The sequence below is a fragment of the Polypterus senegalus genome, chromosome 9 (assembly GCF_016835505.1).
Source record: "Polypterus senegalus isolate Bchr_013 chromosome 9, ASM1683550v1, whole genome shotgun sequence".
In the NCBI taxonomy this organism is placed as follows: domain Eukaryota; kingdom Metazoa; phylum Chordata; class Cladistia; order Polypteriformes; family Polypteridae; genus Polypterus; species Polypterus senegalus.
This window is the reverse complement of record NC_053162.1, coordinates 89,387,556-89,415,348: the sequence shown is the minus strand read 5'-3', so window position 1 is coordinate 89,415,348 and position 27,793 is coordinate 89,387,556. Positions and strand designations below refer to the sequence as shown.

At 39.4% G+C, this 27,793-nt stretch overlaps 1 protein-coding gene across 2 annotated transcripts in view; it reads left to right on the top strand.

Annotated features, from left to right (window-relative positions):
• The first annotated feature begins 7,129 nt into the window (after positions 1 to 7,129).
• Positions 7,130 to 27,793, top strand: part of vps9d1 (VPS9 domain containing 1) — an 81,753-nt gene continuing 61,089 nt past the window's right edge. Inside the window, exons 1-3 of one of the 2 annotated variants that reach the window (XM_039763451.1) lie at positions 7,130 to 7,234; positions 20,249 to 20,321; positions 22,631 to 22,723. In XM_039763451.1, the coding sequence (XP_039619385.1) occupies positions 7,145 to 7,234; positions 20,249 to 20,321; positions 22,631 to 22,723 (256 nt within the window). In that variant the 5' untranslated portion in view covers positions 7,130 to 7,144. Of the gene's footprint in view, positions 7,248 to 20,248; positions 20,322 to 22,630; positions 22,724 to 27,793 lie in introns of both variants that reach the window. The other variant, XM_039763452.1, reaches the window with a different exon arrangement.

Below are 27,793 nucleotides of genomic sequence, written 5' to 3'. Positions count from 1 at the left end.
TGTTCATAATTCCAATACTTCTGATCTTCCTTTAAAAACAATTAAGAATTCTCCAGCTCAGCCCAGCAGTCCTAAGAACAAAGCACAAGTTATAACTGCAGATACCTGACAGCTGTAGCCCCCAGACATATACGCTGTGAACTTGAACCCTGACACAGACAGACGGACATCGTTAGTTAACCCAACACACGTTTACTTACAATAATTACAGTTTGTGCACTCCCCAGTGCCTCTTGCACCATTTCCCCAATGTCCAGGCCTCATAGTCCTTTGTGCCTTTCTCCTGGCCACCTCCAGTCCTCTCTCCAGCTCCATCTTTCTTCCACCTGACTTCCGCTCTCAACTGAAGGGAGGCGGCCCCTTAAATAGGAACCCGGATGGGCTCCAGCTGCTTCCCGGCACTCCTCCGCAGACACGCCCCAGTGTGGCAGAAGTGCCAGCTGCGCACCCGGAAGCCCTCCGGGTGTCCCCTGTCTTCTTCCCCCAAGCACTTCCTGGTGTGGCGAAAGTGCTGGGCTCCAGGGTTGTTCAGGCACTGGGGCGCCGCCTGGCAGTGGCCACGGGTCCCTACAGGGCTGGGCTTCCAAGCCCTCTACCCGTCGCCCCCAACGTAACCAGGGTGGTCGCCCCCTCGCGGTCTGGAGGAGGTACAAGCCCTCCTCCGGTCCTCCACAACGCACATGGAGTTCTTTAAAGGCTCCCAAATGGTTATTTCATAACATTTTAGATAAAATCCGAGGAACAGGTAAAAAAAACTCTCCATTTGAACATTACAGTAGTGTCAGTAACGTTATGATTACCTAGATGTAACCTTCAGAAAATGTTGCAATAACGTTAAAATTGTTTGCTGGACAGATGTTTAATGGAAACATGCGTGCAAATTGTAATACTATATATAGGCACTATATATAGTGAAAGAAGCCCGGACACAGGCAGATACTGAAACAGCCTTAAGTCCAAAATACACACATGTTTATTTTCTTCTTTGTTTTAGAGCACCACACAGCGCTCAAACTCACAATGCTCAGTCCTTCCATTCTCTTTTCCTTTCTCTTCTCTTCTTTTCACTTCTGCACTCACTCCTCAATTTGAAAGCTCCGTCCTCTGCCTCCCAACTCCGGCTCCCTGAATAGAGTGAGGTGGCCCCTTATATATAATGCACCCAGATGTGCTCCAGGCGCTCCCTGATGACCTTCCTGCAGTACTTCCTTGTGTGGCAAAAAGTGTTGCATGGGCACCCAGAAGCACTCCGGGTGTACCTGGTTCCTGTTCTGCCAGCACTTGCTGGTGTGGCGGAAGTGCTCCAGTCCAGGGCTTAGCCAATGTCCATGCACCCCCTGGTGGTGGCCACATTGCCCCACAGGGTTGAGCATCCAACTTCTGTTCCCTTGGCCCCAACACCCACCAGGGCGTTCATCCTCTCCCGGTCCTTCCATCCTCCAGGCGTCAGCCACTATATATATATATATATATATATATATATATATATATATAGTGAGATATGGCCGGCCAGTCATCCCAGCCAATACCTCCAGGCCGCCAGGTGGAGACATCCTTGCACCATGGAGGGGCCCCAAATTCCTGCAGGGACTCATGGGAATTGGAGTCTTCCAGTGCAACCCTGCTGGATAACGTGGGGGCCACCAGGAGACGCTGCTGGGAGGCTCAGAGACATTGGTGTTTACTACAATCCAGAAGTACGTCATAGTCATGGGGACGGAAGGACCAATGTACTTCTGGGATGAAGAAAAAAGGACTTTTTATATTACCCGGAAGTGATGGGGAATCATGGACTGAGAGATGAAGCACTTCCGGGTTAAACAGTATAAAGGATTGTGGGTGAGCTGAGCTGGAAGGGTGGCAACGCGTCTGGGAGTAGGAGGATTGATTTGTGTATTGATTATTGGTGATTTGTTTATTGTATGAATATAGTGGAGTGTAGGGTGCTTTGTGCACTGGATTATTGTAATAAATCCAAATATATATACACACACACAATATACCTGTATATGGATTAACTTTTTTGAGACTGGTTGCTGACATCAAATTCAAAATTTTCTGAGTTTAAACATTTGATATGTTTTTATATGCTCTATTGTGAGGTTTGCAAATCATTGCATTGTTTTTATTTACATTTTGCATAGCTTCCCAACTTTTTTGGAATTCATTGTACAGTATATATATGGGTTGCTGTAGAAACAGTAAATTTGAGACCTGTTGCAGTTTTAAAGTTTAGTCCATAATGATTTTTGTAGTTGCCTCTCTCAAGATTTTCTAGATATGACTTTTATGTTGTTAAGCCGGAATGGTATGCTTTTCTCCTCTGTTAGTCATTGCAAGACACATCTGGGTCATTCCTTAATCTTCCAAATAACAAAACAAACCATGCAAGGTCAAAATTTAGAGTAAAGGTCAGAGGCCAACACAACAGTTCTCTCTAAACAGCTTTTATTTAGTTAGTGGCTAACTTCAAGCACTTCTGATACAAAATAAGGAACTTAAGTACTCACTGCTTTCCAAAATAGCTATCTTAGTCTATGAATGTAGTAACTTACAGGCCATATAGGCAGTCTGTCAGCTCATGAAATCTCAACAACACTTTCTTTCCCCTTAAAGATCATTTTAGAATCAGAGCTATAGTTATCCCAGCACATTAGAGGGCACTGTGGCCTGGCAGCTGTTGAATATTGTAGGGACATCATTGAAAAGGGACATCACAGAGTTATAGTATATTGACTCCATTAGAAGGGTAATAGAGAAGTATGAAGGCAAGAGAGAGAGGGGGGTATATTCTGGGGTGGAGAGGACAGTGTTTTAGTGGCATTTAGAGTCCAGAAAGTGGGCGAGCCATAAGAACAGAAACAGAAACCAGTGTTTTATCAGGTATGGTGGAACCACAGGTTTTGATTTATAATTTGCAATTCATATACTATTTATTTTTCTCCTCAGATCATGCCTGCCTTTGTATTTGGTCTTATAAAGTCATAATTATTTCATATAATCTCACATTTCTTTGGTTTTTATTCCAGATTAGCACACAAAGGTGACATCATCAGAATATAATTTTTAGGTCAATCTAGCTTTCAGTTTCTTTCTGACTGCTGGCTCTGAGAACATCATACAGCCTGTGGCATCCGGCCGGGGCTGGAGCCTGGCCGGGACGCCCAGGAGGACCGGAGGAGGACTTGTGCCTCCTCCAGACCGTGAGGGGGAGTCCGCCCTGGTTATGTTGGGGGCCTCGGGTAAAGGGCTTGGAAGCCCAGCCCTGTAGGGACCTGTGGCAACCGCCAGGCGGCGCCCCGGTGCCTGTAGAAGTCTGGAGCCCAGCACTTCCGCCACACCAGGAAGTGCTGGGGGGAAGAAGACAAGGGACACCCGGAGGGCTTCCGGGTGCGCAGTCGGCATTTCCGCCACACTGGGGCGTGTCTTCAGAGGAGTGCCGGGAAGCAGCTGGAGCCCATCCGGGTTCCTATTTAAGGGGCCGCCTCCCTCCAGTCATTGGTGGATGTCGGGTGGAAGTAGACAGAGGTGGAGAGAGGATTGGAGGCGGCCAGGAGAAAGGCACAAGGACTGTGAGGCCTTGGACATTTGGGAGAACGGTGCAGAAGGCACTGGGAAGTGCACTAAAGCAAAAACCCTGTAAATATTGTAAATAAAAGTGTGTTGGGTGAACTTACGATGTCCGCCTGTGTGTGTCCGGGTCAGTGTTCACAAGCCATATAAAGAAGACAAAGTATCAATGTAATAAAAAATCTTTCATTTATGAACAGTTATGAATATGGAATTTCTTTTTCTCATTTAAACAGAAACATTGTTTATATTAAGGACATAAATGGATGTCTTTCTTTGTATTTTCAAAGTAATTTTACCACTTAAAATCTAGTTTGGGTAGCTAAACTGAAATTTTATTTACCTATTCATTCTGTCACCACTTTCTCCAGTTTAACGGTCAAGGGGGACTAGAGCTTACGTGGGCAGCTGCTACCTCGATTGAACTACAGTCCAGGTGGGGTAGACATACTCATTCACCCACTTTCAGTCCAGATTTTTAAAAATGTATTATTGTATAGCACACCCCGCTAATTGCACATGTGCAAATCCACAATTAAAATGCATCAAGAGCAAATTCCAAAATCTTACAGTATTTACAGTACATAAAAGAGCACACAATCACAGTAAAACAGCAGTTTTAATCTGATTAGCATTAACAAATCATGACCGCATATAGTGCATTTACAATGTAACGCTGACCAGTTGTTACTATACAAAGTTAAAGCAAAATAACAGTCAACAGCATATTGGGTAAAAAAGTTTGGTGTATCAACAACGTTTTAACAGTAAAAAATAAAACAAAATAAATTTCTGATGACCTAGGGCTAGACCAACTGCATGTCTATCCCTTCCTGGGCATTATCAAATATCAGAAATAGATGCAGGATAGTGTAAAAAAGAAGATGAAATCCTTTTGTTTAGAGACATATACATATTTGTAACTTTAGAGGAAAACAATAGTGCCTGGGAGATAAAAACTACACGAACAACGGGAGAATGTACAAAGTCTGCCCAGTGACCGGGATAAGATTTGCACCCAAGAATTTGGAGATGAAAAGCAGCAGCACTAATCTGTGCACTATCTTTTCACAATTAAAGGTTAGTTTATAGCCTTATTCTAAATTTCCAGAGATGGACTTCTAGGGCTGGTTCCTGCCTTAAGCCTGATGCTGCAAGGATACCCACTGTGTCCCTAAATTGTGTTAAGAGGGTTTCTGAATGTTACGCTATGGTATTTAATTATTTGAATTTTACATTTAAAATAAATATATTTGATCTGAACCATGTCACTTTACAGAAAAACTGCTTTACATTAAAATTATATTAGCTTTGTTTTGTAAGAACCACAAGCATTGTTTGAAATATTTTACAGTCAAGTTTATTATGCAGCAGTCTTTTCTGGCATTAAAACTATGTGCAATAGACAGGAGTTAAATAATAATTGGAGTGAGGCAGTTATTCTAGACACAATATTGCTATCAGGTAAACATGAGCAGAGGCACTGTTTATGCTAGTTGGAAAAGCAGAGGCAATTGCTCAGTGGATAGGGCATTGCCCTTTAAACTGCAAATGTAATCTTCATTGATGGTTCACTAAGAGACCCAGAGTGAGTCACTTGGCTGGCTTCTGCTCAGACTGTGAGATAAACAGTGCATGTTAACAATTTGAATTCATCCGAATGTTACAAGTTATAAGTGTCTGCCAAGAAGATAACAATAAATTATCAACCTAACCCATCCAAAAACACTGTAATTATAATAATTTGTTTTTACTTTATATTTATTAAGTATAAAGATTGGGCTGGGCCTGATTTGACTTTATTTTGTGACAAATGTCAAAATAAGAACAAAAGAAATCATGAATGATCCAAAGGCAAAATCAGATGGTTGAAGGTCAAAAACATAAGAACATAGTTAAACTTAAATTGACCCTACAGTAAGGCAATAGTGAATGAGAATGAGAGACATTTAAAATAAATAGTGAGAGCAACATTATAAAGTGAGCCACAGATGACTGCAAAATAACTGTTTGTTAACAACAGTTAATAAAAGGCACAATAATTAAGAAAAAAGACATCCATCCATCAAAGCTGATTTTGCATTTCCATTGTAAACATCATCCCTCTAACTCCTACATTTCCCTAACCCAAATCATACTTGTCTACTCAGTTTCCACTACTAGCCTGCTCAAAAGAACTTCTGTCGGTTTTCATATCTTTACTCCCTGCCTCCCCACCATGTAATCCCTGTGAGTGGGCCAGGGTCCTCTATGGCCATAAGCAAGGCTATGCCATTATAAATTTGGAGATTATAAATCCATCTATCCATCCATTTTCCTAACCTGCCTATCCAGAACAGGGTCATGCAGATGACAAGTGACATTAAAAATCAATACCAGTAAATCCAATGGAATTTTATTAATTTACAACACACGACACAACACACACCTGAGTTACCAAAAGAAAAAAAAGAAATCTCTTTCAAAAAAGGATTAACCACTATGTTGGCCCCACTACTGTAAAAAGAGGAAGACATAAAGTACATAAAGCATACAATAGATGCACTATTCAATTTTTATTTCTGGGTGGCCATTCATTTGTACTTAATAATAACCTGCACTTTTTTTAAACCTCTTGTGATAAAGGTTGTCACAAAATCATATTTACATGCATTAGTGAAATACTGCTCCATGAACCTCTGAATACCACTTGATGAAATAAAGAAAGTTATTAGAACTAAATCAAAATTTGGTTAGAAAAAGGTGATAACATTTCATTACCAAATCCACAATAAAAATTATAGCTAGAGTTAGATTTGGGCTACATCAAAGTGTATCTCCAAAGGAAAGAAGTTTCCATGCTGAAAAAAATGGTAAAAACGCAACATTTTAGCTGCACAGCCCCATTCGGGTGACCTTCATCAGGTGTTAGATGACAAATTTTACAAAGAAGTGAACATGAAAATATCAAATACAGATTAAATTGCCAAAAAATTAATTGTATTAAAAGTTTTAAAGTGAAAACTGTGGCAGCATATCTGTTGGTTCTGCTAGGTATGTCAATTGACCATCTGATTTCTAGTTTTAAAGTCTCATCTATTGTACAGAATTCATATGTATTATGATTGGGGTTGATGTTCCCTGTTTTCTGTGAAGTTCTTTGGATTTCACAATTAAATCACAAAATGAAATTACAAACAGGGTAAACAAGTCGTCTTAAATTACTTACAAGTAGACCTCAGTAAAAGTTTGCTGTCCTATTTGACATTTGGTTTCATAGTCTGAGATTTAATGATAAAGGGTTATATTATTAAAATGGTTACTTTTCTCTCTCAGTTTGCATTGTCATGCTATCTATTCCCATCTGTGATAATGCACAAGACATTACTTTTTCAGATCATTTGTAATTAACTTTTTTATGTAAAATAAGTGGCCGTCCCCGAATTTATATAAAAGAGCAGACAGCTCATACTGCGCAAGACTGGGGAAAGATAACAAAACGATCCAATCAGCTTCCATAGATGCGCATATTTGCACAGAGTGTGCGCTACAAGAACCCACCGTTTCCTTCAGCCAGGAAGTAAATATCCGGGGGATGGTTGGCTCCGCAATGGCTGCGCCGCTGCAGAATGCAATGAAGTTGGCTAATGTAGCCATACAGCTGGACACCCAAAACAGACACAAGGTAACATGCAAAGGTAGATGGGATCTGCTTCAGGAAAATTAAAACGAATCGCCATGGATATCGCGCTAACGAATTGGTTCTGTTTGTATAAAGAAATTGACAGCTGTGTCCGGCACCTTTGTTTGTCATGGAAAGCTCCGATCTCGGCTCTTTTGATCGTTGTCGCAGAATGTGTTGAAAGCGTAACGGCTGCGTCTGTACCAAATGCTCCGTTTCAGTCTTTGTAAACATACAGCCAAGCTAGAACCAATTCTGCGGTTCATGCGATTTTGACGATAACATTTAACAAATACGGTGTTATAAAGTGTAATTTAAGAAAACAAAAATATATATAGAACACGGAGAGCTAATCGACGACGTTAAATGATCAGGACATGTATCTGGTGCTTCTGTTGCACAGCAGAGGTCAGTATGACTTACTTAATTTATACCCATCTATCCTTGCGAGGAAAAGGATTCGACGAGCTCTAAAGATCTTGAGCAATTCCTATGGGTGTTACCTCGTTAAATATGTTGAAAATGTTATTTTATTCATAAAGATGGGATATATATTAGTTTTGGTGGCTTTTTTTTTGTAATGCCGAATTTTACAGAGCAATTAGTAAAATAATTTAAACTAATGCATTACGCAGACTGTATTTTGCGTAGAAAATCACGAGAACAGGAATACCGCATTTAACTGAATTGAATTAGAGAAAAGAGAAGTAACCGGATTTTTTAATATGTTGTCGTTTTATCTATGTTCCCTTATGATCAACACGATAAAATAACTTTTATGGGCATTTCAAATTAAAGATCACATATTGCATTGAAGTGCAAGTTCTCTGCCTGCGAACTTCTATTTAAATTTTCAGATGACCATTGTTATACTGCTTGCTAAAAATTAATAATTTAAGGATGCAGTTCTGCATATTCTGAATGCATGCTGTATGTACTCTCTAGCCATCCAATACATTTTTAGATTATATTATACTTTATTTTTCACCAAAGGGAAATTTAAAATTGTACACCCGCATAATGCAATTTAGGTTTGTGGCAATGCCTGGTGCAAGGCAGGTACAAACTCTGGACATAACATTGTACATAGCAACACACTGGCTAATACGAGGTAAATTTAGAGCTACCAGTCAATCTGAAGTGTATGCCTTTGTCTTGTGGAATGGAAACCAAGTTACCTGAAGAAACATCCATCCATGCAAGCACAAGCAGGACTTACACAGAAGCCTTCTAAATGGCTTCTGAACATGGAATGGACTTGTCATTTTCAATTGTTAAACAGTGTTCAGAAACCATTAGGAAGGCTAACAGAATGTTAGGTGTTATAGCACAATGTGTAGAGTACAAATCAAAGGAGGTTATGCTTAAACTTTAAAATGCATTGGTTAGACCTCAGTTGGAGTGCTGTGTGTGTGGTGTTTTGGTCTCCAGGCTATAAAAATGACATAGCAGCACTGGAAAAGGTCCAGATAAGAGCGACCAGGCTGATTCCAGGACTGCAGGGGATGAGTTATGAGAAAAGATTAAAACAGCTGGGGTTTTTAATTTTTAATCACTTTTTAGTGATAAAGAGAAGAAACGATTGAAGTGCTGAAAATTGTGAAGGGAATTAAAACAGTGGATCAAGCAAGAACACGGGGACCCAGTTGGAATTTTGTTCTGGGTAAATTTCGCACAAACATAGGCATTTGGAATAAGCTACCAAGTAGTGTGGTAGACAGTAAGACGTTGGGGAACTTTAAAATTCAACTTGATGTTCTTTTAGAACAGGGGTTCTCAACTTCGGTCCTGGGGACCCCCTGTGGCTGCAGGTTTTTGTTCCAACCAGATTCCTAATCAGTGATAACACTGATCTCATTTAATTAGCTGGTATTCTTTTTTCTTTTATTCGACATTCAGAAAAGCATAGCAGCATGATTTTTACATTAATAAGATATTTATAAATATTTCTGCTTTTGCTATAGATTTAAATGCTTAACTCTCTTTTGTTGATTTCATTATACTTTGCCCTTTCTCTGTGCAGTTTTTCCCCCTTCATTGTATCTTAATAATGACAACTTAAAACAAGCAGAGCAGACACCCAGGCAAACAACACTGAATAATCAAAGGCTGCAGCTACTTTAGAGTCGGACCCACTAATTAGTAAATAATGGATTAATTAAACAATTAGAACACCTTGAAAAGTAGAATGAAAATCAAGATGAAAATACTGTTAAAAAAGAAAAAAATACATTATTCCTATATAACTGCTTGGTACATTTTAATATATATATATATATATATATATATATATATAGCAAACTCAGTTTTCTAATTAATATATTGTTCATTAAATACACAGAACTTGGGAATATCAGTTCACTTAATTAGCCTAGGAGTTCAAATAAAAACAGAAGCTGTTTGGAACAAAAACCTGCAGTGACTGGGGTCCCAGGACCGACGTTGAGAACCCCTGTTTTAGAAGAATTAAGTTGATAGTACTGGCAGGCTTTGCTGGGCTGAATGGCCTGTTCTCTTTCAGATTATTCTAATTTAAAACAGGTAGTGCTGGGGCCAAAAGTTGAACCAAGGAGTCAGAAATTGGGAGATGAAATTTTGTCACTTGTACAATTGTGCTTCATTTAGATTTTTATTTTGTATTCTATTGGAACAATTATTTTATATTGAACGGCAGCATAAAAACTAATGTAATACAACATTAAAAAATTTGCTTGCTATAGCTACAAAATCTTTTAGGTAATGAATGGCTCTTATCTGTATTTGTTTCAGACATATGGTTTCAATGAAGGGCAAAAAACACATCAGAAAAAAATGTAAACAAAGCAGTAAAAGGGTAAGCTCAGAGATATATAGCTATAGAGCCTATAATGTCCTGGATAATGGACTGTCTGCCCAACAGACCCCAGTTTGTGTGGCTTAATGACTGTGTCATTATTATGAATGTGAGCAACAGTGAAGCTCCACAAGGAACAGTCACATCTCCTTTTCTTTTTACTACACCTCAGATTATAAATATAATGCCATGTCGTGTTACTTGCAAAAACTGTCGGATGATTATGCACTTATAGAGTGTATCAATAAGGGGGAAGAGACAGAGTATAGCAGTCAGGTGGAGAACTTTTTTTTTTTTTTTTTTGGTGCAGAAAGATTTGTGTACAGCTTAACATTATTAAAATCAATTAACTGGTAATCAACTTTTGCCACACCAGAAAGCCTCTATGTCTGTCACTATTCAGGGAGCAGAAATAGAGGAGGTGCACTCCTGCAACCACTTGGGGGACCATATAAATGACAGGTTTGACTGATCTTGTAACACAGAGGAGCGCTATAAGACAGCAGTACACCTGTGTAGTGCCTCGCTGTGACCTTTAACTGACAAGGCAGAAGGTTTTCTTTTTAATTTCCTTCCTTTTTAGACATTCTGGTGTGTTTAGATCTATCTATCTAATGGGGATCTGTAAAAACTCGAATTTCCCTCTGGGGAAAATATAAAGTTTTAACTATCTATGATCTAATTCTGACATCATAAGAACACCTTATTGTACCTGCAGATTAGTAAGGAATGAAAAAATACAAGATATTAATTCTTTCCTTTTTATGGAACCAATTTTTGTAAACCTTTTGCAAGCTAAATATAATGGGCACTAAGGGTTACCTGTTACCTAGGAGAATCTGAAAAGCTTACCAATAGCAGGATTGCCAAAGTCAGATCCACTAGTCAGAGCGTGCCAGTAAGAAACCTGAAGATGTTTCCACAATGTAGACATAAGCAGCCAATCACCAAACACGGGTTCATCAGTTACAAACATAAGAAATTTTTGTTTTGTTTTTGACAGACTAGGGGGCTCTTCCCCCTGCTCGCTTCGCTCGCCCACCCCCGGGTTTGGTTTACCAGATATACAATTTAAAAAGGTTGTTCATTTCATGGGAATTGTTACATATGCATTATTGTCACTTTTATTTTAAAACTTTTGTAAAAACAATACTTTATTTCCGGCCCCAGGCGTGGTTACATCTGTTTCTCTCCGGATATATAACGCTGCTCGCGTTGTGAAGGGGGTGCGGCTGAACACACGCTAAGGAGATGCCGTCGGATCATCTGCTGTCTTTCTGCTGCTGGTGAGCTGTCTGTTCTGTTTGTCTCAAAGCCTGTATAGCAGCTGTCCTTTTGCCACTTCGCATCTGTGTTGCTCGTGTTGTGGGGGGGGAGGGGGCGCGATGGTTAGTTTAGCTGAACGCATACTAATGAGAAGCATTCTGATCATCTGCAGGCTTTTTGCTGCTGGCGAGCTACGTGTTTTGCTTGTCTCCTGTCGTTGTTTTAAGAACTGGGAGCACATGAAGCGTGTCTGCCAGCAGCAATCCAACAACTGCTAGGTTAGATGTCCTTGGACTTGATTTAAATGATGTCTCACTGCCTTGTCTCGCGTGACATTGTAAACAAAAAACTTGTTCTTTATTTCTGGCCCCGGGCGTGGCTAAATCTCTTTCTCAGGACGTATAATGCTGCTCGCGTTGTCAAGGTGGGGAGGGGGCTGAACGCATGCTAAGGAGGTGCTGTCGGATCATCTGCTGTCTTTCTGTTGCTGTCACGCTGCTATCAGTCTTCTGTGCTGTACTCTGCCCTCCCCGGGTGGAAGTGGACAGAGCTGGAGAGAGGACTGGAGGTGGCCAGGAGAAAGGCATTGGAACTGTGAGGCCTGGACATTTGGGGGAACGGTGCAAGAGGCACTGGGGTTTGTGGTGCACGTAATTGAACTGTGTAAATAGTGTAAATAAACAGTGTGTGGTGAACTGAAGATGTCCGTCTGTGTGTGTCCGGGCCAGCGTCCACACTATCTAGACATACAGTAGAAGGAGATCAAATGACAGAAGTGTTTTATTTGGCTTCTGCTAGAATGCAGAGTAGAACATATTTTAGCCATTAATTATTTTGAAACTGATGTACATTAATCTTAGTATATGTTACAATAGGCTCACTTCCATCTTTAGTCCATTCCTTTGTGCAAAATATATACAAGTCTTCTTTAAAGATGGCATGTTTGGGGCATCAAAACAGTATATAAAACTTTGATTTACATATTTGAATTGCCAATTTTATCAATTAATTCATTACAAGAATATACAGTGCATCTGGAAAGTATTCATAGCGCATCACTTTTTCCACATTTTGTTATGTTACAGCCTTATTCCAAAATGGATTACATTCATTTTTTTCCTCAGAATTCTACACACAACACCCCATAATGACAACGTGAAAAACGTTTACTTGAGATTTTTGCAAATTTATTAAAAATAAAAAAACTGAGAAATCACATGTACATAAGTATTCACAGCCTTTGCTCAATACTTTGTCGATGCACCTTTGACAGTAATTACAGCCTCAAGTCTTTTTTTTTTTTTATTTATTTTTTTATTAATTTTATTACAATCCATACAAAGCAATCAAGTTTTACAAAAGAAAAATTAGTTAAGAACAAATCGATCCCCACCCCAGAGAGAGAGCAAGCCAAACGGCGTTAAATTTAAGGCTTGTAAACATACCTAAATTAATAAATTCTCTGTGCTTTATGAACTTATTTTAAAATATTACTGATTAGATCCTGCCATGTTTTGAAAAAGTCTGTAGATCCTCTAACTGAGTATTTGATTTTTCCAATTTCAAATAATATAACACATCGGTTTCCCACTGACTTAAAAGAGGAGAGTTTGGGTTCTTCCAGTTTATCAGAATAAGTCTGCGTGCCAACAGTGTAGTGAATGCAATCACAATTTGTTTGTCTTTCTCCACTTTAAACCAATCTGGAAGAACACCAAACACAGCTGTTAATGGGTTAGGAGGGATTGTGAGTCCAAGGCTGTCTGAAGGTAATTAAAATTTTGTCCAGAATAATGTTAATTTGGTGCAGGCCCAGAACATGTGACCTAGTGAGGCTGGGACTTGGTTGCAACGTTCGCAGGTTGGATCATGCCCTGGAAACATTTTGGAGAGTTTTAGTCGAGACAGATGTGCTCGATATATAATTTTGAGTTATATAATTGTATGCTTTGCATATGGAGCTCGAGTGAATTCTCTGCATTGCTACTTTCCACTCCTTTTCTGATATATTAATTGAGAGATCTTTTTCCCAGTGTCCTCTTGGATCTTTGAAAGGGAGGGATTGTAAAATGATTTTATATATTGTAGAGATGGAGTCTAAGTCCTTGAGATTGAGCAATATTTTTCCAGCATGGATGAGGGTGCAAGATGAGGAAAATCTGGAAGGTTCTGTTTAACAAAGTTCCTGATTTGAAGATAGTGAAAGAAATGTGTAGCTGGAATGTTAAATTTGGAATGTAATTGTTCATAGGATGCAAAGACGTTGTCTATATAAAGATCTCTAAGCAAGTTAATTCCAAATTTTTCCAGATATTAAAACTGCATATGTTTGTGAAGGTTGAAAGAGGTGGTTCTCTTGCAGGGTTGCCACAGATAGAAGCTTCTCCGTCTTAAAATGCTTTCTACATTGGTTCCAGATTCTAAGTGAGTGGAGCACAATTGGGTTATTAGTATATTGCCGATAACGTGTGTTTATTGGAGCACAGAGCAAGGAATACAAAGAAGTACTGCAGGATTTTACTTCTATTGCGGTCCAAGCCTGTGTATGTTCTTCTATTTGTGTCCAGGTTCTTATCGCCTGTATATTTGCTGCCCAGTAATAAAACTGGAAGTTAGGTAGAGCCATGCCACCTTCTGCCTTTTATCTTTGTAGGTCGCTCTTTTGATGCGTGGATGTTTTGAATTCCAAATAAATGAGGTTATTGTTGAATCTAATTGCTTAAAAATGATTTATTAATGTATATTGGGATGTTTTGAAATAAAAAGGAGCTTAGGAAGAATATTCATCTTAACAGTGTTAATTCTTCCAGCTAGTGTGAGATGAAGGGTTGACCATCTATGCAAGTCTTGTTTAATTTTTTCCATGCAGACGGCTAAATTTTGTTGATATAGAACTTTATGTTTACTTGTGATGTTTACCCTAGGTATTTAAACTGTTCTGCAATGATAAAAGGTAGGGTATCTAATCTAATATTATATGCTTGAGAATTCACTGGAAAGAGTACACTTTTATTCAGATTAATTCTGAGACCAGAGATCTTTTGAAATTCTGTGAGTGCTGCTAAGACTGCAGGCACAGAATTTTCTGGGTCGATATATACAGTACCATGTCATCTGCATATAATGAGATTTTCTGTTCCAGTCCTTCTCTGCTAATCCCCTTTATCTGATCAGTATTTCGACAATGTATTGCCAGTGGTTCAATGGCAATCGCAAACAGCAGCGGTGACAAGGGCATCCTTGTCTAGTGCCACGCTCTAGTTTAAAGTAGTCCGAGCAAAGGTTGTTGATGCAAACTGAAGCTTCTGGGTTAGTATACAATAATTTAATCCATGCACAAATGTTCGGGCCAAACCCAAACTTCTCCAATATAGTAAAAAGGTATTTCCATTCAATCATGTCGAATGCTTTTTCTGCATCCAATGATAATAATATTTCTGGGGTGTTTGATTTAGTTGGTGAGTATATTACATTAAACAGGCGTCAAGATTTGAAGATAAGTGTCGGCCCCTAATAAATCCAGTTTGGTCTTGTGATATTACGAGGGAGCACTTTCTCCATCCTTCTAGCTATGATTTTAGAGAGTATTTTAACGTCGTTATTCAGAAGTGAAATTGGTCTGTATGATGCACATTGTAATAAGTCCTTATTTTGTTTTGGAAAGACAGTGATTAGTGCTTGGCGAAAGGTTTGTGGAAGAGATTGGTTATCTCTGGCTTCTGTAAATGTTGCTAATAGGAGGGAGCTAGCTGAGCGGAGAATTTCTTGTAAAATTCTGCAGGGTAGCCATCAGGGCCTGCTGCTTTCCACCTTGGAGTGACTTTATAGCATCTAGTAATTCTGATAATGCCAGAGGTTTATCAAGTTCCTCCACACTAAAGCGTCTATTTGTGGTATCTGTAATGTATCCAGAAATGCATTAGATTGTGTATTGTCTTCTTTAAACTCAGTAGTATATAGGGATTTATAGTAGTCTCTGAAAGTGTGCATTATATTTTTGTGTTCGATGATTTTATCTCCGTTCGTGTTAGTGATTACCGAGATTGCGCTTGCACTTCTTGCTTGTGAATTTGTTGAGCTAAAAGCTTATTAGCTTTCTCCATGTTCATAGTAATGATGTCTGGATTTGTAAATTAGTTGTTCAGTTTCTTTAGTTGTCAAGAGGTTTAATTCTGAATGTAGAGCCTGCCTCCTCCTATGTAGAGTCTCGCTTGGTAGTCTGGCATGTTCTTCATCTATTTTAGTAATTTCGCTTTTTATCTCTGCTACTTTCTTGGCTCGGATTTATTTCTGTGGGAAAGATATGAGATAATCTGTCCTCTTAAGAAGGCCTTAAGAGTTTCCCAGAGTATTCCTGCAGAGATCTCGGGGATGTATTTGTCTCTAGAAAGAATTTGATTTGTTTGGATATAAATTCAGTACAATTCTCTCAGCTAATAGAAGCGGGTTGAGGCCATCTGCGGGTGAGTGCATGGGGCTTAGTAATTTTAGCTCCAAGATCATAGGTGCATGGTCAGAAATAACAATAGCATCGTATTTGCAAGATTTAATCTTAGGCAAGAAGTTATTGTCTATAAAGAAGTAATCAATCCTTGAGTAGCAATGATGTACTGGTGAGTAGAAAGAATATGTTCTTGAATTTGGGTTTAAAAACCTCCAGAGGTCTGATAAGTTATGATCAGTTATAAACTTTGTAATTATTTTGCAGTGTTAGATGCGTTCCCCTGTGGAGGAAGTCCTATCTAAAAGTGGATTTAGAACACAATTAAAGTCCCCAGCCATTATAACTTTATGAGTGTTCAGATTGGGAATGGATGCAAATAAATTTTGTATAAATTCCTTATCATCAACATTAGGTGCATAAACATTTATCAAAATCATTTTACAGTTAGATAAGTCTCCCATGACCATTACATATCTCCCTTCAGGATCCAATACTACATCTGATGCTACAAATGGTACTGTTCTATGTATGAGAATTCCCACACCTCTAGTTTTCTTTGTAAAACTAGAATGGAACATTTGGCCAGTCCAGTCTTTTGCAGCCGGAACTGATCCTTGCTTAGTAAGTGGGTTTCCTGTAAAAATACTATTTTAGCATTTAGACCTGTTAGGTGAGAGAGTACTTTCTTTCTCTTTAATTCGTGATTCAGGCCTTTAACATTCCAGCTTACGAAGTTAACTGTCCCATCATGGAGACACTGATTCTGAGTTTTTGATGTCATTTTATAGTCTTATTATAATTATAAAGACTGAGAGGATAGATTAGGTATAGATCAGGCCTGCTCTCTTTCTCTCCCCCCCTTAACCCCCCACCCTCCCTTTTGCCTCCCCAAGTGAGGCTAAAACCCACTTCACACAGTCCCAGTCCTCTGACATACCCAGAGACAGAGTACGTCCAAAGCAAAACAAGCTCCAATGCAGCAGCGCTTTAGGGTTAAAAGATAGAGATATCTCTTATATATATATATATATAGTCTTCAGCAATTTTAGTGCATTAAGATGATACACCCAGATAATAAACCCGGGGGATGGTGTTAAAAATGTGTCCAGAAGAAGCATAACAAGTCTTAATGCAGTAATAGCAATAACAGTAAACCAAGGGTATGATATTGAACAGTCTCGTTTAGGGTAGAGATGAAATAATTAGAAAAGAAAAAGAGAAAAAAAAAGCATAATTAAGAACAATAAAACATAAACAGATAGCGCCCTCGTAATACTAAGTAATAATGAGAATATATTAGAATATATGCTGATAAAAACCCGTATTTTAAAACTAATAGATCAGACAAAAGATTATTATTCTTTGCTTTATCATTAAGCGCCATGACTCACTATTATGTATCAGAATAGTCCCGGGATCAGCTTTCTTAATTCCTTTTCTGCTGCTTCCTTGCTAGCGAAGACATAGAATTGACCCTGCCATTCCACTTTCAGTTTTGCCGGATACAAGAGGCTGTATTTGACACTGGCTTGCCGTAGCCGCTGTTTAATATTATAGAAGGCTGCGCGTTTAGTAGCTGTTGCTGGAGAGAAGTCAGGGAAGATAAGATGTGGTTATTTTCATATATAGTATCTTCCTTGTTTCTGAGGAGTGCCATCACCTCTAGCTTAAATGATAATCATTCAAAATGAACTATAAAAGATCTTGGTCAGGGTCTGACGGTGTTTGATCCGCGTACGCGGTAAGCCGCTGCTATCTCAGATTCTGCTTTAAAGTCATCCCCGATTATTTTAGAAAAAGTTCAGCCGCAAATTTCACAGGGTTTGAACTTTCTCGATTCTCCGGCAGACCTTCAATTCTGACATTATACCTTCTACTCCCATCTTCTAAAGCAGCCAGTCTGTCTCCAAGTTTTTCTCCGAGTTTTTTGCATTCGGAACTGACATTTACTGCTCTTTCCTCGGCACTGGCAGCTAAATGTTCGGCCATTTCAATCCGATTCATGAATGTCTCCTTGAAATGCTTCAATTGATTAGTAAGCGTGCTCAGTTTAACCGAGTTTTCCTGAATGCGCTCTTCAATTTTACCCAGCACCTGTCGAAGCTCAAGTTGCACCTCTTGACGCAGCCTTTCATTTGCCTGTTGGAATTCCTGTCGCAGCCTTTCATTTGCCTGTTGGAATTCCTGTCGCAGCCATTCATTGGCCTGTTTCATCTTCTGTTTCAATTCCTGTTTCAGTCTCTCATGTGCCTTTGCCCTTGCTTTCTCATTAGCCTTCTCGCTTTTCTTTATATCTTGCGTGAGCTCAGCGAGCAACACCTTCAGTTCAGATAGTTCAATTGTGCTTTCTTGTACCGTAGATGAAGCAGCAGACTTTGCTGTAGCCGGTGTCCCCGCTGCTCCAGGCTCGCATAATTGCGTAATTGAAGCCGCGGACTTCCAGGCCCTTTCCAGTTTCATGTGATCTTCTCCAATCGGTGAGCTATCCAGATCTGCACTCACGATCGCACCTTCGCTCCCCTTTTCGCTCTTAGTCGGCGACGATGTAGCGGACCGTGGTCCCGAGGAGTCTGTGCTTTCTCCCATCTGATCCAGGTCTGTCTCTGAAAGGCCGTATCTAGAACTGGGGCTTGCTGATCGCAGCTTGGGTGTAGCTTTAGTTTTTGATTCTTTCGAACCCCCCTTCTTGTTGGCCATGTTTATATGTGCTTACATATACTGTAGCAGTCCCTCTCGGGTTGAATAAATACAGGATATCTCAGGATAATAAGCAAATAATATGAAAAATAACACCACTGCTAGCGGAGCTCCACTTCAGACGTCCATCTCTCGCATTGGACGAGACCAACCCCCCCAGCCTCAAGTCTTTTTGAATATGATGCCACAAGCTTGGCACACCTATCCTTGGCCAGTTTCGCCCATTCCTCTTTGCAGCACCTCTCAAGCTCCATCAGGTTGGATGGGAAGCGTCGGTGCACAGCCATTTTAAGATCTCTCCAAAGATGTTCAATCGGATTCAAGTCTGGGTTCTGGATGGGCCACTCAAGGACATTCACAGAGTTGTCCTGAAGCCACTTTTTTGATATTCTGGCTGTGTGCTTAGGGTCGTTGTCCTGCTGAAAGATGAACCGTCGCCCCAGTCTGAGGTCTAGAGCGCTCTGGAGCAGGTTTTCATCCAGGATGTCTCTGTACATTGCTGCAGTCATCTTTCCCTTTATCCTGACTAGTCTCCCAGTTCCTGCCACTGAAAAACATCCCCACAGCATGATGCTGCCACCACCATGCTTCACTGTAGGGATGGTATTGGCCTGGTGATGAGCAGGGCCTGGTTTCCTCCAAACGTGATGCCTGGCATTCACACCAGAAAGTTCAATCTTTGTCTCATCAGACCAGAGAATTTTATTTCTCATGGTCTGAGAGTCCTTCGGGTGCCTTTTAGCAAACTCCAGGCGGGCTGCCATGTGCCTTTTACTAAGGAGTGGCTTCCGTCTGGCCACTCTACCATACAGGCCTGATTTGTGGATTGTTGCAGAGATGGTTGTCCTTCTGGAAGGTTCTTCTCTCTCCACAGAGGACCTCTGGAGCTCTGACAGAGTGACCATCGGGTTCTTGATCACCTCCCTGACTAAGGCCCTTCTCCCCCGATCGCTCAGTTTAGATGGCCGGCCAGCTCTAGGAAGAGTCCTGGTGGTTTCGAACTTCTTCCACTTACAGATGATGGAGGCTACTGTCCTCATTGGGACCTTCAAAAAAGCAGAAATTTTTCTGTAACCTTCCCCAGATTTGTGCCTCGAGACAATCCTGTCTTGGAGGTCTACAGACAATTCCTTTGACTTCATGCTTGATTTGTGCTCTGACATGAACTGTCAACTGTGGGACTTTATATAGACAGGTGTGTGCCTGTCCAAATCGTGTCCAATCAACTGAATTTACCACAGGTGGACTCCAGTTAAGCTGCAGAAACATCTCAAGGATGATCAGGGGAAACAGGATGCACCTGAGCTCAATTTTGAGCTTCATGGCAAAGGCTGTGAATACTTATGTACATTTTTAATAAATTTGCAAAAATCTCAAGTAAACTTTTTTGATGTTGTCATTATGGGGTGTTGTGTGTAGAATTCTGAGGAAAAAATGAATTTAATCCATTTTGGAATAAGGCTGTAACATAACAAAATGTGGAAAAACTGATGTGCTGTGAATACTTTCTGGATGCACTGTAGGTTGTATTCCATGCAATGATTTAAATGCTAGTGTTATACTTTATTGCATGTGTTTAACACTGACTGTTTCCATTTCATTCAGTGTATATATATATCTATATATACATAATATATATATATATATATATATATATATATATATATATATATATATATATATATATATATATAATATATATATATACACATAATATATATATATGTGTGTGTGTGTGTGTGTGTAATTTACAGAATTTTGTTGTTCTTTTTCATAGGATGCTTATTGTGAATACTTGAAAAGTATAAATTTTATTTCCCAAGCTCTTCTGGATGAGGCAGTCACTCAAGGTATATCACTTTCTTATGTCCTTTCAATATTTTATTTTTTTTTGACGTTACTGTTGACCACTGTTTAATCACCTTTTCCTTTAGATTAATATTTTTTTGTGTGTTGTTACTGGGACAATTACCTTTGATTGTCTAACTGGTCAATTCAATTAAATCTATTTTCTGGACTAGCTTAGTTAACGCAGGGCTTCATGGTGCTTGACCCTCTCCTAGCATAACTGGGCACAATGTAGTATGGAAGGACAGTCTATCACTAGGAACACTCATTTTCAAACACACATTTACTCATTCAAGGCCAATTTAGCATTGCCGGTTAAGTTAACGTGCATGTCATTAGAATGGCCTAGTGAAAAGCAGAGTACCCAGAAGGAATGTAGATATAGAAAGAACATGCTTAATCTAGGTATTGTCTGGGTTGAATCTGAACTCAGGTTTCTGGAGTGGTGAAGCAGCAGTGCTAGTACAAAGTACAACATTATGCCAATCTGCCTTTCCTCTGTTTTATGCAGAAGTCATTTTTAATATTAGTGTTTTCATTTGCGCTGAAGAAGTATTAAATGTGACATACTGCTATAGCTTTAGCTCTCCATAAAGCCAGTATATTTTGCAGCCCAGTAGTTTGTTCTTCATTATAGTACAGTAGTTAAGTAAATGAAATTGTCTTCTAGGAGTGATTTTTTTTTTTTTTAAATGACAAGCACTCATATTCTGTGGAAGTTATTATATATTAAAACTGAGTTTCGCTACATGAGTCACTGTGATAATAGTCATGCTGTACTCTTTCACAATGTCAGATCAAGATCCTCTTCTTGTTATGTTTCTCTATCCATTTTCCAAATTCCCATAATTGAATTTTATAGTCCTGGAGAGCAAAAGCCTATCATAACAAAATTGGGCACAAAGTACACAGCAACCATGGAATTCAGGGGAAATACACACACATTTACTCATACTCTGCTATTTTTGAGTCACTAATTAACCAAACATGTTTTGGTATACAGGAGAAAAACTGGAGAACTTAAGAAATCCTACACAGACATACAGAGAGCACTTGTAAACTCTGCACAGACAATGGCCACCTGAAATTCAAAGCTTATCACTATGAACTGTGTAGCAGCAGTACTAAGCACTGCCCTACTGCCATTAGTCAGTCATTTTCAAACCCGCTTAATCCTGAACAGGGTTGCGGAAGTCTGCTGAAGCCCATCCCAGCTAGCATAGAGCACAAGGCAGGAACAAACCCTGAACTTGTACAGTACATCGCAGGGTGAACACAAACACACCCTAACCAAACACTAGGGCCAATTTAGGATTGCCAAATCACCTAACCTGGATATCTTTGGTCTGTGGGAGGAAACATGAGCACCCACAGAAAACCCACACTGACACAGGAAGAACATGTAAACTCCACGCAGGAAGGATCCAGGACATGAACCCTGATCTCCTTACTGTGAAGCAGAAGAGCTACCAGTGCGCCACCATGCCTCCCACTGTTGCCATTAGTGAACTGTTGAAAATAATTCAGTATAAATAAATTACTTGACTTTGTGTTTGATAGTTCATTAGACATATATAAAAGAAAGACCTTTTTGTGTGTGTGTGTATGGAGCAGTCTGCTTTGGTCATTCTCAACCACAGCCACTAGATGGTGCATGCATGCACTTTTACTTTTTTTTTGGCGTTTGCATGCACTTCAGTTCTCAATACGAAAAATTAGTGTATGTTTGTATAGAGTGGTCTGCTCTGCTCACACTCAACCACAGCCACGGGAGTTGGTCTGAATTCTATAGAAGATGTAGAAGCTTATACAAGTGTAGCTAGCACTTGCTGAGATGGCGCATGCATGCACCTCACTTCTCATTTAACCCAAGTAGACAAACTCAGCTTTGTTGTATATGCACGTTGTATGGTCACACAACAAGCTACCATATCTTTGCCTCAGACAAGTTCCAGCCTGTCCTGCTCAATTTGTGCCACAGCTGCACTCGACTACACATCTGTCTTGGAGAAGATGCAACCTGTCCTGGCCCACTTAGCTGGCACCTCTGCAAGTTCACCAATGTAGTAAAGCTGTTATGAAGTCTTCGGGTTGTTTTCTGTCCTGAAGACCACATGCAGCTAGTAATGTATAAATGTACAGTATATTTATGTATGTTAGAATACACAGAAGCACCTGGGCAGGTTTTTGGCTTTGAAACAACTAAAGCCAATGAAAGCCATTGTAAACATATAGTAAGAGCAACATAATAAAGAGATCAAAAATGGCACTGTATTTGTGATTATCTTGTTCTGCTTATATTTTTTTAAAGATGGCACTGAGATTGTTGCAGCAGATGCACAGAAGATGCTTAAGTTGGCGGAGCAATGTTTGGAAAGAGCCAAGTCAACCGCCACTAAGCTTGGTAAGTCAACATTAGGGTCTGACCTGGGTATCAGTTCAGCCCTGTAAATTCAGTGTTAAATGGATGTCGAAATCACAGGTAAATCTATGAGATACTTTTTTTTCTACTGAAAACAGTTTTAAGTGTGATTTGCATATGAAGTTATTTTCATCTTATAAAGGGGTTGGGGGATTTATTCATCTGTTAACAGGTTCATGTGATTTATGTATTCATGCCATGTGCCTTATAATATAGTGTAAAAAGAGAATTATTTTGGTTTTCTTTTAATCGATTTTATAGTATCATATTTTCAGTTCCCTAACACTTTTCAGTCTTTTATGAAACATCAAAGAAACTTACAAAGAAAGCCAAAATGGGTCTTTGCACCAAAATAATATTACAGCATGCATATTGCTTTCTGCATTACAGCACAATGCCTGCTGGAGATTTTCCTGAAAAGGTTGTGACTTTATGTATATCAGTAGAAGGTTAAACATCGAAACGCGCAGTAATTTATTTACTCACTCAAGTTCTCTTGGGGACACAAATGGGTCCCAACCAGAGGTGGTAGTAACGAGTTACATTTACTCCGTTACATGTACGTGAGTAACTTTTTTTTAAAAAATGTACTTCTAAGAGTAGTTTTACTGCACCATACTTTTTACTTTTACTTGAGTACATTTGGGATGAAGAAACACTACTCTTAACTCTGCTACATTGGGCAACACTCCACTCGTTACTTTTTTCCATTTATACATTACACTATATTTTTGCCAGAGAGAAGTCGCCAATGGATCTACTGCAAGACTGTTTCGCCAATCAGATGTAGCAACAATAATCACATGACTACATTTCAGCAATCAGAAGGATCCATGCAGTCACATGACCACACACAAACTTCCTGCTTCTGCAGCCTGTGAAAGACTTTTTAGTCATGCGGGGCTCCTGTTCACTGCTAAATGGTCACAGCTTCACTGCAAGAACCTTGAGCGCCAACTCTCACTGTAGCTTAACCATTACTTCACTGAGTGAAGAACAAGCACGTTTTAACCAAACCTGCACAGACAGTCATGGTAAAGTGAGACTTCTTGTATGTGCACAAGCTGCCTTGTTCTAATGTTATTTTCTATCAGCTGTGCTATTTGGAGGGCAAGTGTATGACAATGCCGGTCCCCTACAGACTCCCTTTTCCCTCATGGGAGTTTGCTAAACCCACACCGTCGATAGTTATGACCGAGATGAGCTGACATATGAGGATAATTCACTGATGAGACCAGAGGATGGTGGAAAAAGTGCTCAAGTGCTTTTATTAAAAACCAGTCAAAACAAAAGTGTCAATGGTGCAGTGTTCTAAAAAACAGAACATATATAAATCCATAAAAATCATTGTGAAAAGTTAAGAAAAATGAATAAATAAATCCGTTAAAAATCTGAGGTTAAAATGCAGACTAACTCCTTTTGATCTCAACTCACCTCCTTCTTATTCTCCTGGCTCACCCATTGCTTGTGTAGCTGCGGAGACTCGGCAGCCACAAGCTCCTTTCGGCCGACCTCCATCTTGGCTCTTTTCTTTTCTCCTTTTCTTTGATTTCCCCCTTTTTTTTGTGCTCACCCGGGTCTCTCTCCAGGTCTCCTTAATCATATGCCGCAGGAAGCCAATGAAGCAATTGAGAACGATCGCACCCGCACGTGCAGATGCGACTCGCTCCAGCTACCTCATTAATTCCCTATGGTCGTGCTGTTGTGCCCACGGAGATTGACATGGCTTTATGGATTTGAAACTGGGCCTTTTTTTTTTTTTTTTTTTTTGAAGCCGCGGGCCCGCTGCACCACAAAGTGAATATACAGTATTATATTATCAGTGTACAGTGTATCTTGTCGCTGTAAGTAGTTTGCACTGTTCAAACATACATGTTACCTACTGTAGGTATTGGCTTCAAAAGCTTTGTTGTGAAAACTGAGATTTGGAACTTTGTGTTATTTGTGCATCTTTATTTTGTAAAGATGTTATTTATTTTTACTCATTTTTTTATTTTATTATTTGGAAATAGTAGAATTTGCACATTATTTTATATTTTTGTCTGTCTTATTACAACATTTCTAAAAAATAAATCATTTATTATGTTCAAACAGTTACTCAGTACTTGAGTAGTCTTTTAACCAAATACTTTTTTACAACCCCAATTCCAATTAAGTTGGGACGTTGTGTAAAACATAAATAAAAACAGAATACAATGATTTCCAAATCCTTTTGAACCTATATTCAATTGAATACACTACAAAGACAAGATATCGAATGTTCAAACTGATAAACTTTATTGTTGTTTTGCAAATCTTCACTCATTTTGAATTTGATGCCTGCAACACATTCCAAAAAAGCTGGGACAGGGGCATGTTTACCACTGTGTTATATCACCTTTCCTTTTAACAACACTCAATAAGCGTTTGGGAACTGAGGACACTAATTGTTGAAGCTGTGTAGGTGGAATTCTTTCCCATTCTTGCTTGATGTACAACTTCAGTTGCTCGACAGTCCGGGGTCTCTGTCGTCGTATTTTGCGCTTCATAATGCGCCACACATTTTCAATGGGAGACAGGTCTGGACTGCAGGCAGGCCAGTCTAGTACCCGCACTCTTTTACTACAAAGCCACGCTGTTGTAACACATGCAGAATGTGGTTTCGCATTGTCCTGCTAAAATAAGCAGGGACGTCCCTGAAAAAGACGTCGCGTGGATGGCAGCATATATTGCTCCAAAACCTGTAAGTACCTTTCAGCATTAATGGTGCCTTCACAAATATGCAAGTTACCCATGCCATGGGCACTAACACACCCCCATACCATCACAGATGCTGGCTTTTGAACTTTGTGCTGATAACAATCTGGATGGTTCTTTTCCTCTTTGGCCCGGAAGACACGACGTCCATGATTTCCAAAAACAATTTGAAATGTGGACTCGTCAGACCACTTTTCCACTTTGCGTCAGTCCATCTCAGATGAGCTTGGACCCAGAGAAGCTGTCAGCGTTTCTGGGTGTTGTTGATATATGGCTTTCGCTTTGCATGGTAGAGTTTTAACTTGTACTTGTAGATGTAGTGACCAACTGTGTTAACTGACAATTGTTTTCTGAAGTATTCCTGAGCCCACGTGGTAATATCCTTTACAGAATGATGTTGGTTTTTAATGCAGGGCCGCCTGAGGGATCGAAGGTCACGGGCATCCAGTGTTGGTATTTGGTCTTGCCGCTTATATACGAGATTTCTCCAGATTCTCTGAATCTTTTGATGATATTTTTTTTTTTTTTTTTTTATTAATTTTATTACAATCAATACATAGCAATCAAGTTTTTACAAAAAAAAGAATTATGCTAAGAACAGATCGATCCCCACCCTTGAGAGAGAGAGCAAGCCAAACGGTGTAAAATTTAAGGCTTTTAAAAATACCTAAATCAACAAATTCTCTGTGCTTTATAAAATCATTTCAAAATATTACTGATTAGATCCTGCCATGTTTTGAAAAAAGTCTGCACAGATCCTCTAACTGAGTATTTGATTTTTTCCAATTTTAAATAATATAACACATCAGTTTCCCACTGACTTAAAAGAGGAGAGTTTGGGTTCTTCCAGTTTATCAGAATAAGTCTGCGTGCCAACAGTGTAGTGAATGCAATCACAATTTGTTTGTCTTTCTCCACTTTAAGACCCTCTGGAAGAACCCCAAACACAGCTGTTAATGGGTTAGGAGGGATTGTGAGTCCAAGACTGTCTGAGAGGTAATTAAAATTTTTTGTCCAGAATAATGTTAATTTGGAGCAGGCCCAGAACATGTGACCTAGTGAGGCTGGGGCTTGGTTGCAACGCTCGCAGGTTGGATCATGCCCTGGAAACATTTTGAGAGTTTTAGTCGAGACAGATGTGCTCGATATATAATTTTGAGTTGTATAATTGTATGCTTTGCATATGGAGCTTGAGTGAATTCTCTGCATTGCTACTTTCCACTCCTTTTCTGATATATTAATTGAGAGGTCATTTTCCCAGTGTCCTCTTGGATCTTTGAAAGGAAGGGATTGTAAAAGGATTTTATATATTGTAGAGATGGAGTCTAACTCCTTGAAATTGAGCAATAATTTTTCCAGCGTGGATGAGGGTGCAAGATGAGGAAAATCTGGAAGGTTCTGTTTAACAAAGTTCCTGATTTGAAGATAGTGAAAGAAATTTGTAGCTGGAATGTTAAATTTGGAATGTAATTGTTCATAGGATGCAAAGACGTTGTCTATATAAAGATCTCTAAGCAAGTTAATTCCAAATTTTTCCAGATATTAAAAACTGCATATGTTTGTGAGGGTTGAAAGAGGTGGTTCTTTGCAGGTGCCACAGAAAGAAGCTTCTCCGTCTTAAAATGCTTTCTACATTGGTTCCAGATTCTAAGTGAGTGGAGCACAATTGGGTTATTAGTGTATTGCCGATAACGTGTGTTTATTGGAGCACAAAGCAAGGAATACAAAGAAGTACTGCAGGATTTTACTTCTATTGCGGTCCATGCCTGTGTATGTTCTTCTATTTGTGTCCAGGTTCTTATCGACTGTATATTTGCCCAGTAATAAAACTGGAAGTTAGGTAGAGCCATGCCGCCTTCTGCCTTTTGTCTTTGTAGGGTCGCTCTTTGATGCGTGGATGTTTAGAATTCAAATAAATGAGGTTATTGTTGAATCTAATTGCTTAAAGAACGATTTATTAATGTATATTGGTATGTTTTGAAATAAAAAGGAGCTTAGGAAGAATATTCATCTTAACAGTGTTAATTCTTCCAGCTAGTGTGAGATGAAGGGTTGACCATCTATGCAAGTCTTGTTTAATTTTTTCCATACAGACGCTAAATTTTGTTGATAAAGAGCTTTATGTTTACTTGTGATGTTTACCCGAGGTATTTAAACTGTTCTGCAATGATAAAAGGAAGGGTGTCTAATCTAATATTATATGCTTGAGAATTCACCGGAAAGAGTACACTTTTATTCAGATTAATTCTGAGACCAGAGAGCTTTTGAAATTCTGTGAGTGCTGCTAAGACTGCAGGCACAGAATTTTCTGGGTCC